This window comes from Pimephales promelas, chromosome 25 (assembly GCF_988280905.1).
Source record: "Pimephales promelas chromosome 25, fPimPro1.hap1.1, whole genome shotgun sequence".
Taxonomy (NCBI): Eukaryota; Metazoa; Chordata; class Actinopteri; order Cypriniformes; family Leuciscidae; genus Pimephales; species Pimephales promelas.
The window spans coordinates 20,705,382-20,719,422 of record NC_142793.1 but is presented as its reverse complement, the minus strand read 5'-3'; the positions used below and the strand labels follow the sequence as shown (position 1 = coordinate 20,719,422).

Sequence of the window (14,041 nt, the reverse complement as noted above, 5' to 3'; positions counted from 1 at the left end):
ATACTTGGACAAGAGTATTCCTGTCATGTGACAGAAAGGCAAGTTGTCAATATTTAACCAGAGAAAATGTCCAGTCAATAAATACGGTTTATCTTAGATTATGTAGTTCCTTTTTGACAGATTAAAACAGCTCACAAATACAGTCACCGTAGAACAAGAATTTAAGACAGTGCTTTGCGGTTCTGGAGAAACAAAAATGCAGACACTTAGTAGAATTGTGCGCAGATATCAGAATGATACGAAGATTAAATTCATGTTTTTTTAACTCTCAGTTCTTTAGGGATGAGATCCATACATAGGCATTTAGAAAAGCCTCAATCCATGTCCTTAACTCTTCGGCAGATGTCATCGGTGAACTCTGAGCACTTGGAGTTTCCGCCAAGGTCTTTAGTCAGAAGCTGGAGAACATAAAAACAGGTCACAGATGTAAGCATCAAGATCTGTCTATAGACTCTAAAGATCACTAATAACTGATCAAATCTACCTTTTTGTCCCGTATGGTGTCGTAGCAGGAGGTCTCAATCTTTTTAGCGTAACCGTGCAGTCCCATGTGACGCAGCATCATGACGGCACTCAGCAAAAGGGCGGTAGGGTTTGCCAGATCTTTGCCTGCGATATCAGGGGCAGTTCCGTGCACCTAATAACACACACAAAAAACAAGAATTATGATAAATGGAATGATAGTAATTTATCACTCCAGTCCAGTGTAACGCTATTGCAGCACCCAACACGTACCGATTCAAATATGGCAACACCATTGGCTCCGATGTTCCCGCTGGGAGTGACTCCGAGGCCTCCAATCAATCCAGCACACAGATCGCTGAAAGACAAAGCAAAGGCTGGTAAAAGTTGCAATCTAAAGATAATCATATCACGTTTAATATTATTATATGATGCTTTACAGCACACCAACTCACCTCAAGATGTCACCATATAGATTAGGCATAACCAGCACATCAAACTGAGAGGGATCTTGCACCATCTAGTGAATAATCACAATGCAAAGATCTTAATGATTTGATGAAAATAGAGAGACTACTGGGCAGTGTTGTGTGTCATGTATAACCAAGTAATTAAGTACTGTAATTGAATGACTTTTCCCTTCTGAAATATAATTAGTTAGATATAACTATATAAAAGAGCAGTTTTAGCAGGGTCATCGCTGTTGTAATGCATTGTGAACCCAGAATGTGTATCAATCGACAGAAATATGCATTACCAGAACTTTGTCTGTCCATTAAGCATCATTATTATTTTCAATAAACCATATTTTAGATGAATCGTAAGATTTAAGATGAAAAAAGTGTGTGGTTTGATTTTATTTTACCAACAACATTACACTCCTAAAATAAATAAATATTCACATACACATACATACATACACACACACACACACATACATTTTTTTTTTAAATCACATCAAAAGCATTTCAGAGTTGCAAGATGAGCACAAAAAGGCCTAATATAATTTGTATACATACATTGAGACAAACTGTATCCAGATACATCTCTGTGAATTTCACATCCTTGAAATTCTCAGCAACCTCTCTGCACTTCCGCAGAAACAGACCGTCAGACATTCGCCTAGAAGACATCACTGAATTCAGCATCTTTGTATATTAAAACTATTTCACATCCAATAAGACATTTGTTACCAGTAAACAAAACATCCTGTTATATAGTAATTTGTCAGCTACAAAGTGACATTTCTAGTCAAGGTGAAACTCACATGATGTTGGCTTTGTGAACAGCCGTGACGCTGGCTCTTTGGTTATTTCTGGCGTACTCAAATGCATACTCAGCGATGCGTCTGCTGGCATCCTCTGTGATCAGTTTAATACTCTGCACAACTCCATCCACAATCTGATTCAGGTGAAAATAGAGCACATTTAATATTGTGGTTTTATTCAAACCAGTTTATATAGACAAAACCAAGTTTAGGTTTTAAAAAAAACAGAGTCAGGTTAGTTCATACAAAGGGGCAAGATATGATGACTGCTAAACAAACTATTGGTGTACTGCTATACAAAGATTTTTTTTTTTTAAGTTTCATTCGATGGACTTACTTTTCAAATGTTTGGGGTTGGTGCTTTTTATGTTTTTGAAAGAAGTCTCTTATGCTCAAGTCTGCATTTATTTGATCAAAAATACAGTAAAACTGTAAAATATTTCAATTTCAAAATAACTGTTTTCTATTTTGAATATATTTTTAAAATGCAACTTATTCCGATGATAAAATCAAAATTTTCAGCATCCTTACTCTAGTCTTAAGTCACATGATCTTTCAGAAATCATTCTAATATGCTATTTACTGCTCAAGAAACATTTCTTATTATCATCAATGATAGTTCCCTCATAATGAAAATTAAGGTTTTGTGCGAAACAAATATACGGCATGTGCTACTTGGGGTCATTCAGCGATATTTTTGAGTCTTCTTTTAAAAAGCTTGATGCTGCTCACTATTCACTGCCTTTTTTCCTCTCCTTTTGTGGTCCATAAAAGAAAGAAGGGCATATGACATTAGAAACAATACCAGGATGAGCACATGATGACAATTTTCATTTTAGGGTGAACTATCCCTTTAATATTTTAGATCATTTATTTACTAAAATTTTCATTTATTTTATAATTAATCAATTATGTACAGTTACTTTTGATCAATTTCATTTTAATTCATCCTCGCAAAATAAATCTATTTATTTCATCCAAAAGAAAAATTGTACTGACCCCAAACTCTTGAATGGTAATGATTGAACTTTGAATAACGTGAACAGACAAAGGGAAGATGAATGAAATGTGACGACCTGAAGGTCATTTCACATAACGCTTTGACACACTATGGAGTGGGACCAGAGACGACTGATTTATAGACCATGTGACACCTACCTAAAGAATAAACAGCACTGAAATATGAGATTTGCCCACTGAATTCCCGCTAGCACTGCGTGAAAAACTGGTTAAGATAGCATTAGATGACAATAGCATGACCTTTGACATTTGTGCAGGGAGCCTCGAAGGTCAAATGTCATCCTATTGTTGTTTACTAGGCCTAAAGAACTAAAGGGATGTATATAAATGTATATACAGTTGCACTTGCAGGAAAAAGTATATGAACCCCATATCCTTTTTTTTTTTCTATATTCCAGTGAGTTTCAAAAACGTGTTGGGTGTGAACCAGTCCTAAACACTTCTAGATTCTGATGTTCAATGGACACTTTACTATATCCCATGAGGTCACAGGAGAGGATTTGTGAATGACAGTGAAGCAATGCAATTGACACCGTAGGTCACATGACACGGCAGACTTAGAACTATATAGAACGTACTTCAACAGTCATGAAGCAAGTTTCAAAACCAAATGTAGTACCTACTATCTAGTATGCAAATTCGGACGCAGATAATGTCTATTGGCGGGACTTATTTAAAAGATCAGATCCACACCTGATCTTCAATTAATACATAAATCCATGTAAAATGTCACAAGTATTCACATACTTTTTCCCGCAACTGCAGATCTCTGCAGCAGAAACCAAAAGAATAAAAACAACTAGCTCTGGTTTGGTTGACTTACTGATAAAATAGTTTGAAAATGCATACGGGCACACATACATACCACGTGTTCAATCCCACTGTACTCTCCTTCTGTGTTTTCTCTGATGGTGACCAGATCCACATCGGTGTAAGGCGTCTTATAGCCCTCGATGGACACACAAGGACGCACATTGGCATACAGGTCGAAGGTCTTCCTTAGCAGCAGGTTCATGGACGGGTGTCCGGCAGCAATTGGCGTTTTCAGGGGGCCTAAAATATAATCGAAATTGACTGTGTGAGTTTTGTTGACACTATAATGATTCGACTGATGCGTGCGAGTCGACAAGTTTACCTTTTAATCCAATTTTGTTTTTGTCCATCGACTCTTTAGCCTCAGAAGGGATCATCCATTTGCCTCCAGGACCTTGGATGGCGGTGACGTTTCTCTCTTCCCACTGAATAGGGGCCTGATTGAGAAAAAAAGGTGACAATGTAGCTTTAAAGTTGGCATGAAACTAAAATTGTGATAGTCTTTTCTTCCCTATTGTGACACCAGTGGGTTGGTGCGTAGAGCCACTCATAATGAAGACCTTTTGTCACCTCAGAAAACAAGAAACAATTTGGTCTTTCCTATAAGGGGTAGAAACCAGTTACAGACAAGGAAAGTTACAGAAACTGGGAAGAAGGGGTTTTACGATGCCAAAGAACTGAATAAAATGTCATGTTTTGTGGAAATCAAACGGGTCTTCTGGTTTCCGAGCTGGGTAGCTGCGGCTCTGGAAAAGAGGCCTCACAAGAATAAACCTTTTCTCTTAATTACAATTAGCTTGTTTGGAAGTTTCTTACACCTTTAATGCTGTTTTCATTAAAAATTTGCTGAAATTTGCCATTACACGCCTCTGGCTTGCTTAGTTGGGGGCACTTAATATTCAACAATATTATTGGTCTGCCTGCTTTGACACCACTATATGAAAACTGAACTGAGCTGGACGTGTCGATGACATCATTTCCTCCAGAGCTGCTGTATGGACTAAATTAATTACTTCTTCATAACTAAACTGAACCATCACTGAACTTCCTTAAGCTGGACAATGACACTATTTTAATCAAGAGCTGCTTTACAGCCAAAACAAACTTTGTTGCATTATTTCCCTGTTATCACTATACAGTCTGTATGGTAAAAAGCCTTATATAAATAAAGGTGACTTGATTTGACCTGACTAGATGTCGCTGCAAGAGGGAGGGAAGGTTTAAGATTACAAAGGCACATGAAAATATATAATAATAATAATGATGTGCACAGATTAATCATTTAAAATAAATCCTACAATATTCCATTGAGAAAAAAAAACAACAAAAAACAAGAATTTTCCTTTTTGAATTCATGGTGACTTTAAATACAACTGGGCAAATATTTACACAAATGTGCTGAATTCTCTTCGAAGACTGAAAGCAGTGAAGAAAAGGGGTTAAAAGTATAATAGTCGCTCAATGCACTTGTTGCAACTTGCAGCCTAAGCTGAATTCCCGAAGAGTAAAACAACAGATCCGTACCTTTGCTGCTTCAAATATCTTCATTACTGCAGTGGAGATCTCTGGACCGATTCCATCTCCGGGAATTAACGTTACAGTTTGAATCTGTCAAAATAAAGCACAAAAATAAATAAATAAAATAATCGGAAAATTATTCACAAGTATTACAATCTGGCATGCATCACAAACTTCTACATATTTTTGAGGATTTCTCTACAAAAGTACTAAAGTTCATCAAGTTTGAACTGCAGGCTCCTAGAACTAATATCTCCAGAATAAGTCAAATAATTTTGCAGCATGTGTTTTGAATACAGTTGCACTAGTGCCAAAAAGGCAACGCCTTTGTGTGTATCTTGCACAACTACATATTTTCTGCAGGCTGTAAAATTAAAGTTTGAGATTTCTTTTATGATTCATGCAAAACTGACCATTTACCATCCCTTTTATTATATTGATGGTTATTTAGAACATTGTCAAAGTTGTTACTTGTCAAAGTGTGCATATTTCTATCCATAAGGTCATTCATTTAAATTTATGATATCAAATTCCATTTTCCTAATAGTTTTAACAAATAAAATGTATTGATGTACTTAAATACCATTACGTTTTGAAATTCTGTTCATGTTAAAGAACAGTGAGCATGTACCAAACTGGACCACAAACTATATTCATATGCATCATTCCCAGCTAAGAAAAATACGTTCTAAGAATGTTTTGCTAATGTTCCAAAATATAAAAGTTATTTATGAATATAAAAACATCAATTTTTGAGAAAATGTTTTAAAGCGTTTTTTTTTTTTGTTCTTTGTTCCGTGTACGTTAGAGAAAATCCATTATCATTCTTCAAACATTATTGAAATGTTAATTTTAAATGTTCTCCTAATATTCTGAAATACGTAGTAGTAAAACGTTACAGAAAAAAAACTCCATAGACGATGCATAAATGACGCTTGACTAACATTTTGAGAACATTATAAAAGACTAGATAACTAGAATAGTTATCTATTAACGTTTCTTGAAGATAGTACTTTTTCTCTCTCCATACTATGAAAGTCAATGATGCCCTACCTACAGCTGTTTGATTACCCATATTCTACAAAATATATTTCTTTATGTTCAGCAGAGAAAAAAATAAAATAAAAAAATCATACAGGTTTTGGAGGGTGAGTAAAAGATGCCAGAATTTTCATTCTTGGGTGAACTATAGGCCCTATCCCTTTAATATCATTGGAATTAACATGGTACATCTTTAAAAATACAATAGATTTGTTAGTGTTACCATTATGTTACCATAATCACAGATGATGGTACAGCAGTGAGAGTTAAATTCAACTTACCCCTCTAGAGAAGGTTCTGGGCTGTGGGGCCTGGGTCTTTATGGCTCCTATTACACGGGAAACCTACAGAGGCGATTTCAAAGGTACAAACAGATAAATAACACTGGAAGATCAATCAAGCTGACACTACTGCACAAAGCCCATTCTATTGGCCAGGCGTTTTTAATACGACTGCTGCCGCTGATCTTCACTGCAGCTAACAGTAGCTTTAGCAGGTAATTAGACTGAGCCAGACTTAATCTGATCCCATTAACTCCACAAGCAAACTTTAAGTGTTACGTTGAACCGAAAATGCAGCAAGTCCAATTAAGGCGACCAGCATGTAGAAGGTGAATTACACCAGGGACCATCCTGAAGCCAAAAGATTAAACCAATGCAAATCTTTGCCCATTATTCGGCGTAAGATCAATTATCCCTGAGGGGTGTAGTTTCACAAATCTGCATGGTTAACACTTCAAGTATGAACATTCAGTTTAAATCAGCCTAAAACTTTAACGCTACTGGTCATTGATGACCAAACACAAATGACAAAAGCAACCCCCTCAAAAAAGATAGCATATCTGATGGGGACATTACTAGGAATTATTTTTATTTATTTATTTGAGAAAGCAGTGTACTGTGAGTGAGTGATGCCATTAAACTGCGAACCAAATGGTATTTGGACCCTACAGAGCCTACAGAGATTCAAAATTAAGACAATAGTAGACTAAGTTTTTGCCAGCTCATTTGACTTTTTACCAGGCCCCTTATAAGAAAAGTAGTTAGTTTTTAGAAACGTTAGTAGTAGTAGTATTCTTTCTGATGCCAGAATGCGTTTCATTATTTGAATATTTTCATATTAAAATATGTGGCTTAAGTTTGAACACATTTAGAGCCATGTGTGGAAATAATTATTCATTATATGATGATTTATAGAACCAATGTCTTCCGCCATATGCACAGCTTTTTTTTATATTTCATCTTTCTAATATCAGAGTAATAGCCTATGAATCAAAACCACATTAGGAGCCATAATTGTAACACCAGGCTTTCTCTTCTGCATGTTTGTCATTTATCATCCCTTATATCCATGTTTGTATGTTCTAGAAGAACCATGACATTAACTTAATAAGGGAAACTCATAAATTAATTCGTGACATCAGTCAGCTCTTCTTACTGCATTCATGAAGCCAATAATATCGAGGTGACCTTCATCCACTAGCTGGTGGTTTGCTAGTTAGGTGGCGTTAATGGATCTCCTTGCTGATGTAAATCAGCTAAGCTCACTTAAAAACCATCTCACAGTGACTATTTTAGTGTCCACGTCAGATTTGCCATCTTCAATTACTATAATAACCCACTGCAAGCTAACGCGTTAAAGCTAACTGACTGAACTGAGATGCGCGTCTTACTTCCGGAATCCCGTTTGCGTCACTTATCCGCACGCCGCATCTCTCGAGAAGTTTTAGGAGCTGAAAAGGCAAGAATGTCGTTTTAAATTACAACAACCTGGCCTTGCTGTCTTACTAGCTGAGTTTATTTACTCTTAGGGCTATTACACACAATAATGTGAGGATGGAGGATACTGCAGTGGTTTTGAATGAACATCTGTGGCGATTGACTCGGGCGTGATTTCAAAACGCATCGACTTTTCTTAAGTTCTCTTACACTATCACTCATCACATCATATGTGTTCATATATAAGATTCATAAATTTGTTGACTGGGTACGGTTAAATGTGTTAAACGTGTAAGTGCCTGTGTGAAGGGCATGGAGTACAGGGCCGCTGTGGCATCTCTAATGCAACGCAACGTTTTTTCAGCGTGCGGTAAGTATAAACTTGCATTCATAGTACACAGTCGTATTAGGCAGACACGGACTGCTGTAATCTGAGGTTTGTCATATAATAGAGTCCTTACCGTTGACCTCCATGCGTTTCCAGCCATCCTGTGCTAACCGTGATCTTGCGACTACTAACTCAACGGAGCTATCCGGTGTCTCATCCTCCTCTATGAGTATCTCGGGTTGCCAGATTTTACCTAGACTAAAAGCTCTACCCTGCGGCATTCTGGTGCGCGAGTCTTATCTAGCTATATATTTTCATGCATAAATACATTTTTTTGTATTTATTTAGTTTATACTATTTTATTAAATTAGGTTATATTATTATGTGTTTCTACTCATGATGCATTGTTTGTTTTTTAATCATTTTTTAATTCAAATGAATTTGTGAGTTTAATCATATTTTTTATTATTTAAAGGAGTAGTTCACTTTTTTTTCAAAAAAACTTTTGCTGATAATTTACTCACCCCCATGTCATCCAAGATGTCCATGTGAAGAGTTCAGATGCAAAAGCCTCTAAGTGCCATTTGAAATTTTCTTCTAGAATGATAATTTTTTATCAAGCTCGTATATTTAAGTTCAGTAATACTAAGTTCATTCATCAAAATGAACAAATCTTTTCCCAAGTCAATTCGTTAATTTCGTTCAGTGATACGCTTGATAAGACCCTATTCATCGTCTGGAATCGTTTAAAGCCCTTTGAACAGTTTGCACTGAAACTGTCTTTTGGACCTTGAACCGTTTGGTTCCCATTAAAGTCCATTATATGGAGAAAATCCTGGAATGTTTTCATCAGAAACCTTCATTTCTTTTCGACTAAAGAAAGAATGACATGGATATCTTGGATGACATGGGGTGAGTAAATTATCAGCAATTTTTTTTTTTTCAAAAGTGAACTACTCCTTTTTTTTATTGAGCAAAAATATTTTTTAATAGAAATTTTTGGAAGTATACATGAAAAAAAATTAAAGGAGCATAACAAAATCTTACTTTTCAGAGTAATCTATACTTTATGAATTTTGATATTAATTCACAAATCCTCCCAACAATTGCAGGGGAGAAAATGCGATTTTCAAATTTTCAGACTACAAATGGGGATTTGGATAAACCTGGCAACCTTATGTACAGCCCGCTGATCTGCAGCAGCAGCTGTAAAGATGAGAACTCTGGCACGCTGAACGTGCATACTTTTGTTGCACTCCCCCTACTGCACTGGATGTCTCTGTAAATTTTTCTGATTTTTTCCAACTTTTTCTTTTTTTGCAACGTGACTTTTGTCCCCTCATGATCAAAACTTTTTAGTGATTAAACAAATAACCTTTAGGATAGAAAAGAATTCGTGAGGTGGGCAACTTTTACGTTTAGTGCCTGTATATAGACCGATGTATATAGACCACACCACTGAGGTCATTCTGCCGTTTGTATTACATGGAAGACAGAACGACTTCGTTTGGAACAACGTGTGGGTGAGTTAATGATGACAGAATATTTGTTTTTGAGTAAACATTCACTTTAACCATTAAAATACCCGGACTAAAATGCACGTTTTATCTGAAAGCATCGTGCACTGCCCTTGTTTCAAGATTCACAACAGTAATGTTTTTTTTTTTTTTTCCTTTTTTTTCTTAGGCACATTTATTAAAGCTACTTAATGTCCTATTTTAATGATTTCCTTCTCCTGGCTTAATCAAAGATTGTAGATATTTTTTTAATATATATTTTTTTTTTTTGAAATGGACTTTGGCATACTCTAAGCCCTGTCTGTGAAACCAGGCCTGATTCTTTTTAATAGTCAGCTTATTTACATTACTTGTAATAAAATTAATAAAAATAAAATACATTACTATTAATAAAAATAGACACATGGGTATTTGGCATGAATGTTCCGTACTTTATCCAACAAAATGCAAATACAAAGATGCAGAAGCTATCCAATATGTATATGTTATCCAATTAAGATAACAAAAAGCTGCTTGAGCAAAGAAAAAGAAATACCTTATGAAAACAAGTAATGTACAAAAAATTGTCCACATTAGGCATAGAATAAAAAGGCAAAAAGCATTCTCTAAAAATTGTAAACAAGAAGAGCAACATGGGAAAGCATCAGAAGTGATTAAAGGGATACTCCACTTTTTTTTTTTTGGAAATAGCTCATTTTACAACTCCCCCAGAGTTAAACAGTTGAGTTTCACCGTCTTCAAATGCATTCAGCCGATTTTCTGATATTTAGAAGAATGTCAGTAACCAGACATTTTCTGGTCTCATTGACTTCCATAGTAGGAAAAAATATATACTATGGAAGTCAATGAGACCAGAAAAGTCTGGTGGTTGGTTACTAATACTCTTCTAAATATCAGAAAATCGGCTGAATGTATTCGAAAACGGTGAAACTCTAATTTTTAACTCTGGGGGAGTTGTAAAATGAGCTTATTTCCAAAAAAAGTGGAGTATCCCTTTAATAAACAATACTAATGGTACATTATCATTTGGAAATATAGAAATAGCAGCATTTTTAGCATAATTTAAAGCATAATGTTAAATACAGCATTGTTTTAGGAGTGCAAAGAGGAATTGTCTTGATTCTGAACATCCTGAGACAGTGATCCAATTGGATTAGTGGTAACTACAGCATCAGTCTCTCTAAACCAGTGGATCTCAACCTTTTGACTTCAAGACAACCTATTGTCCCCAACAATACCTGAAGGCCCTCCTCACTCTCAATGTAATGAAATATAGAGCTTTAAAGCTTATAATAACTAGAAAGACGTACACTGATGAGCCAATACATTATGACCAGTCACAGGTGAAGCGAATAAGTCCAATGCCTCGTGGGTCAGTGCTGTTTTGGCCCTAGATAGGTGGTCATGTTTTGGCTCATCTGTGTATCTTCGATATAAAAATAACCAAATACAAAGACATATCTTGATTTTGTTGTTGTTATAGCTTAATTTCAAGTTATCTAAACCCCTCTTGGAAGTTCATTGCAGCACCCTGGTTGAGAACCACTGCTTCGAACGGTGGAAAATCAAGAGTAGTTACAAAAACGAAACCCTCACACTGCAGGCAACACGGAGCATTTTGGATTTCTGGCACCGGTGATGCATCAAGCTTATGGACATTTAAAAACACATAGAAAAAGCTGTGGAAAACAGATGCATTCTTATGGAAACATAATTAGATGCAGATATTCCCAGATTCAAACGGCATACTGCTTTGGTTGGTTCTTGAGGTTGAAGGTCCGTTCGTTTTGTGAGATCACATGTGCTGCTCGACTATTCAGGAGTCTGCATTCATGAAGAACATCTGTTGAGATGGTTAAGCATATTAAATCAATGCTTTGGAAGTGTTACTGCAGTTGAATGTTTTCGAAAATGATTATGATTAATGTACATGAGTTTAGCCCATACCACTGAACTGTTTATAGGCTTCATCAACAATGGCATTGTTTGATCTCTTTATCTCCCAGAAACCATCATCCACCCAAGGTTTGGTCTCTGGCACCTCAGGCAGTTGGCCGTTTTTATACATGCCTGCTACAAATGAAAGAGAAAATTATAATTATAGAACATTTAGATATATAGGCAGGAGATTAAATTAACAGGATTTAAAGTACCTTTAATTGTTTCATCAATGTCTTTGCATAGTTGATATAAGTCACTTCCACGTCCCACCACCCTTTCACCTTAAATAACACATTAAAAGAGAATATGATAACTTGCTAGACTGAGTACAACATTTTCTGAAAAAAAGTCTTTAGCAAAATAAAATGAAAAACTCACCATCCAACACTTTCAAGTTCGAAAACATTTCAAGAATAATAGTTCGGTATGACGAACTTTTGCAGACTGCAGAAAAATAAATAAGAATGAAGAAATGTTTTGAGCGCCAACAAGATTTATTAAATTAAAGCCAAAAAAAAAATATGCTAACCTGGATTGGTGTAATTATAGGTGTTGTCCTTCAGTCTGATGCTCTCCAGCTTTCTTAAAGACTTGAGTGAATGAACACTTTCAACACTGTAGGTGCAAATCAATGTGTCATATAGAAAGGTGGATAGGAAAGCGGATAAATATGAGTAGCTAAAAAAGGGCGGCTTACCTCTGTATCACATTACCAGCAACATTCAAACTCTGTAAACTTTCACAGCTGGAAAGGGGTTCTGAGAAGAGAAATGATCAACTCTAATAGGCATATATAATAGCACTGATTTTTATAATCAGATTAAAGCTGCTCTATAAAACAATTATCATGTATGAGTAAAACATTGCAAATAAAATAACAGCTTAAAACGAGACATAAACGGACCTTCTCAGACTTCCTAGGTTGTCCATGCAAGCATGTAGACTTTTATGAAAAAAACCCTCAAACATATCCACATTGCTATGACTGTCTTTCCTGACTGTCATTTTTGTTGTGTGTTTATTTTTTATTGAGAGGAAAGCTGCACATATTTCCATATTCATCTAAACATCGCTCTTATTAGAATAATTTGCTGGCTACATTTAACTTTAATTTTACGGCTAGCGATTTTGCTGATAAAAAGGCTTTCTGAATTCTACTGATAGCCTCTTTAAGGTTGAAATAATCATTACCTAAATTTGAGATTCTATTAGCCGACAAGTTTAGAACGAGAAGTCTTCGTAGAGGTGAAAGAGGACCCAGATTTGTGATGTTATTTCCAGAGAGGTCCAGCCTCTCCAGGTTTACACACTCTCCTATACATCCAAGATCATAAATTCCTGGCAAAAAACAACAAAAAAAAAAACATAAGCAAGATTGTGCGACTGTGAGAATGTATTCAGCCTGTTCTTTTACCTAAATTCCTCAGTTTAAGAAACAAAATGGACTCCAAGTCGAACTCCCCAGTGCGGGATTTCAGAAGCACGGTGGTGATCTTTGCACATTCTGTATCTGGAATATAAGGAGAAAATTTGTGATTGTATAGCATTTTTTTTTATAGTCCTAACAGTATTAAAGCTCTTCGTGGCGTGTTCAGTATTTTCTGTGGGGAGATTATAAATGTGGCTCTATTCAAAATATTCATGGTGATTACAGTTTTAATCTCCTTTTATGTGTCGCTTTTCTTTGACTCTCAAAGACTGGATTACAGCCGCAGCTCCCTCTGGGTTTAATGTAACGTCCTGCAAATATTCATTTTTTCATGCTGACATTTTTATCATTCTATTATAACAACATCTTTGTGTCCTTACATTTAATTTGTCAGTTTTTATTGCTTCTTTATTTTTCTATATTTAAAAATGTAATAATAACAGCAAATGTTCTAGTTTTAGTCATATAGATAGACAGAAACACAGCCACAAAAGCACATAAGAAAATAATTAGGCCCACTAAATTGAAAATGAAAACGGGAAATATGAAAAATATAGCTAATTAAAAATATTGATTAAAAACTCTGTATAGCCTATAAATATACAACACTTGGGATGTTTATGGGATGGGTTTCCTGTAATCCGGTACTCTAAAAAGGTGTAAAATCATATAAATATAATAATAATCTCACTTAACCTAACTGAATTGCCTTGAATATAATACTAATCCATTTAAAGTCGACCATGGTAACACACAGCACCCACTTGAAAAAAAAAAGAGTTTTGTGAGCCAAAATATAACAACTGAAATTATGTGGATACAATAAAAGTTGTCACAAACCAACAATTGGTTTAATTAACAGAGGCAACGCGTTTAATGAACCCTATTCGGTGCATATACGGAGCAACAAGCGAGTAATTCACTAAATGAGACGCCATGCTGTTTTACTAAAATTATAATGCAAGGCTGCATTCAGTATGCTGCCAG

At 35.6% G+C, this 14,041-nt stretch overlaps 3 protein-coding genes across 5 annotated transcripts in view; 1 reads left to right on the top strand and 2 right to left on the bottom strand.

Moving 5' to 3' along the window:
* Positions 1 to 69: 69 nt before the first annotated feature.
* Positions 70 to 8,447, bottom strand: idh3a (isocitrate dehydrogenase (NAD(+)) 3 catalytic subunit alpha). 2 transcript variants are annotated; one of them, XM_039647849.2, is made up of 12 exons: positions 8,301 to 8,390; positions 7,794 to 7,853; positions 6,403 to 6,465; positions 5,087 to 5,170; positions 3,885 to 3,999; positions 3,615 to 3,802; positions 1,730 to 1,863; positions 1,482 to 1,584; positions 918 to 982; positions 736 to 820; positions 485 to 637; positions 70 to 398 (listed from the first exon to the last, which is right to left on the bottom strand). In XM_039647849.2, the coding sequence occupies exons 1-12, from the start codon at positions 8,325 to 8,327 to the stop codon at positions 315 to 317; spliced, it is 1,161 nt and encodes a 386-aa protein (XP_039503783.1). In that variant the 5' UTR covers positions 8,328 to 8,390; the 3' UTR covers positions 70 to 314. The 2 variants fall into 2 exon arrangements, with proteins under 2 accessions (XP_039503783.1, XP_039503785.1); XM_039647851.2 differs by lacking the exon at positions 7,794 to 7,853 and having other exon boundaries at positions 8,301 to 8,447.
* Positions 8,193 to 14,041, top strand: part of cib2 (calcium and integrin binding family member 2) — a 27,526-nt gene continuing 21,677 nt past the window's right edge. The window contains exon 1 of one of the 2 annotated variants that reach the window (XM_089127826.1): positions 8,193 to 8,209. The gene's annotated coding sequence lies outside the window, so the exon portion shown is untranslated. Of the gene's footprint in view, positions 8,210 to 9,552; positions 9,691 to 14,041 lie in introns of those variants that run through there. The other variant, XM_039647854.2, reaches the window with a different exon arrangement.
* Positions 10,452 to 14,041, bottom strand: part of lrrc61 (leucine rich repeat containing 61) — a 4,148-nt gene continuing 558 nt past the window's right edge. Inside the window, exons 2-9 of the mRNA XM_039647852.2 lie at positions 13,040 to 13,135; positions 12,817 to 12,963; positions 12,323 to 12,383; positions 12,155 to 12,240; positions 12,004 to 12,069; positions 11,838 to 11,906; positions 11,632 to 11,757; positions 10,452 to 11,527 (exon numbers count right to left, since the gene is read on the bottom strand). Of these exons, the coding sequence (XP_039503786.1) occupies positions 11,421 to 11,527; positions 11,632 to 11,757; positions 11,838 to 11,906; positions 12,004 to 12,069; positions 12,155 to 12,240; positions 12,323 to 12,383; positions 12,817 to 12,963; positions 13,040 to 13,135 (758 nt within the window). The 3' untranslated portion in view covers positions 10,452 to 11,420. The remainder of the gene's footprint in view (positions 11,528 to 11,631; positions 11,758 to 11,837; positions 11,907 to 12,003; positions 12,070 to 12,154; positions 12,241 to 12,322; positions 12,384 to 12,816; positions 12,964 to 13,039; positions 13,136 to 14,041) is intronic.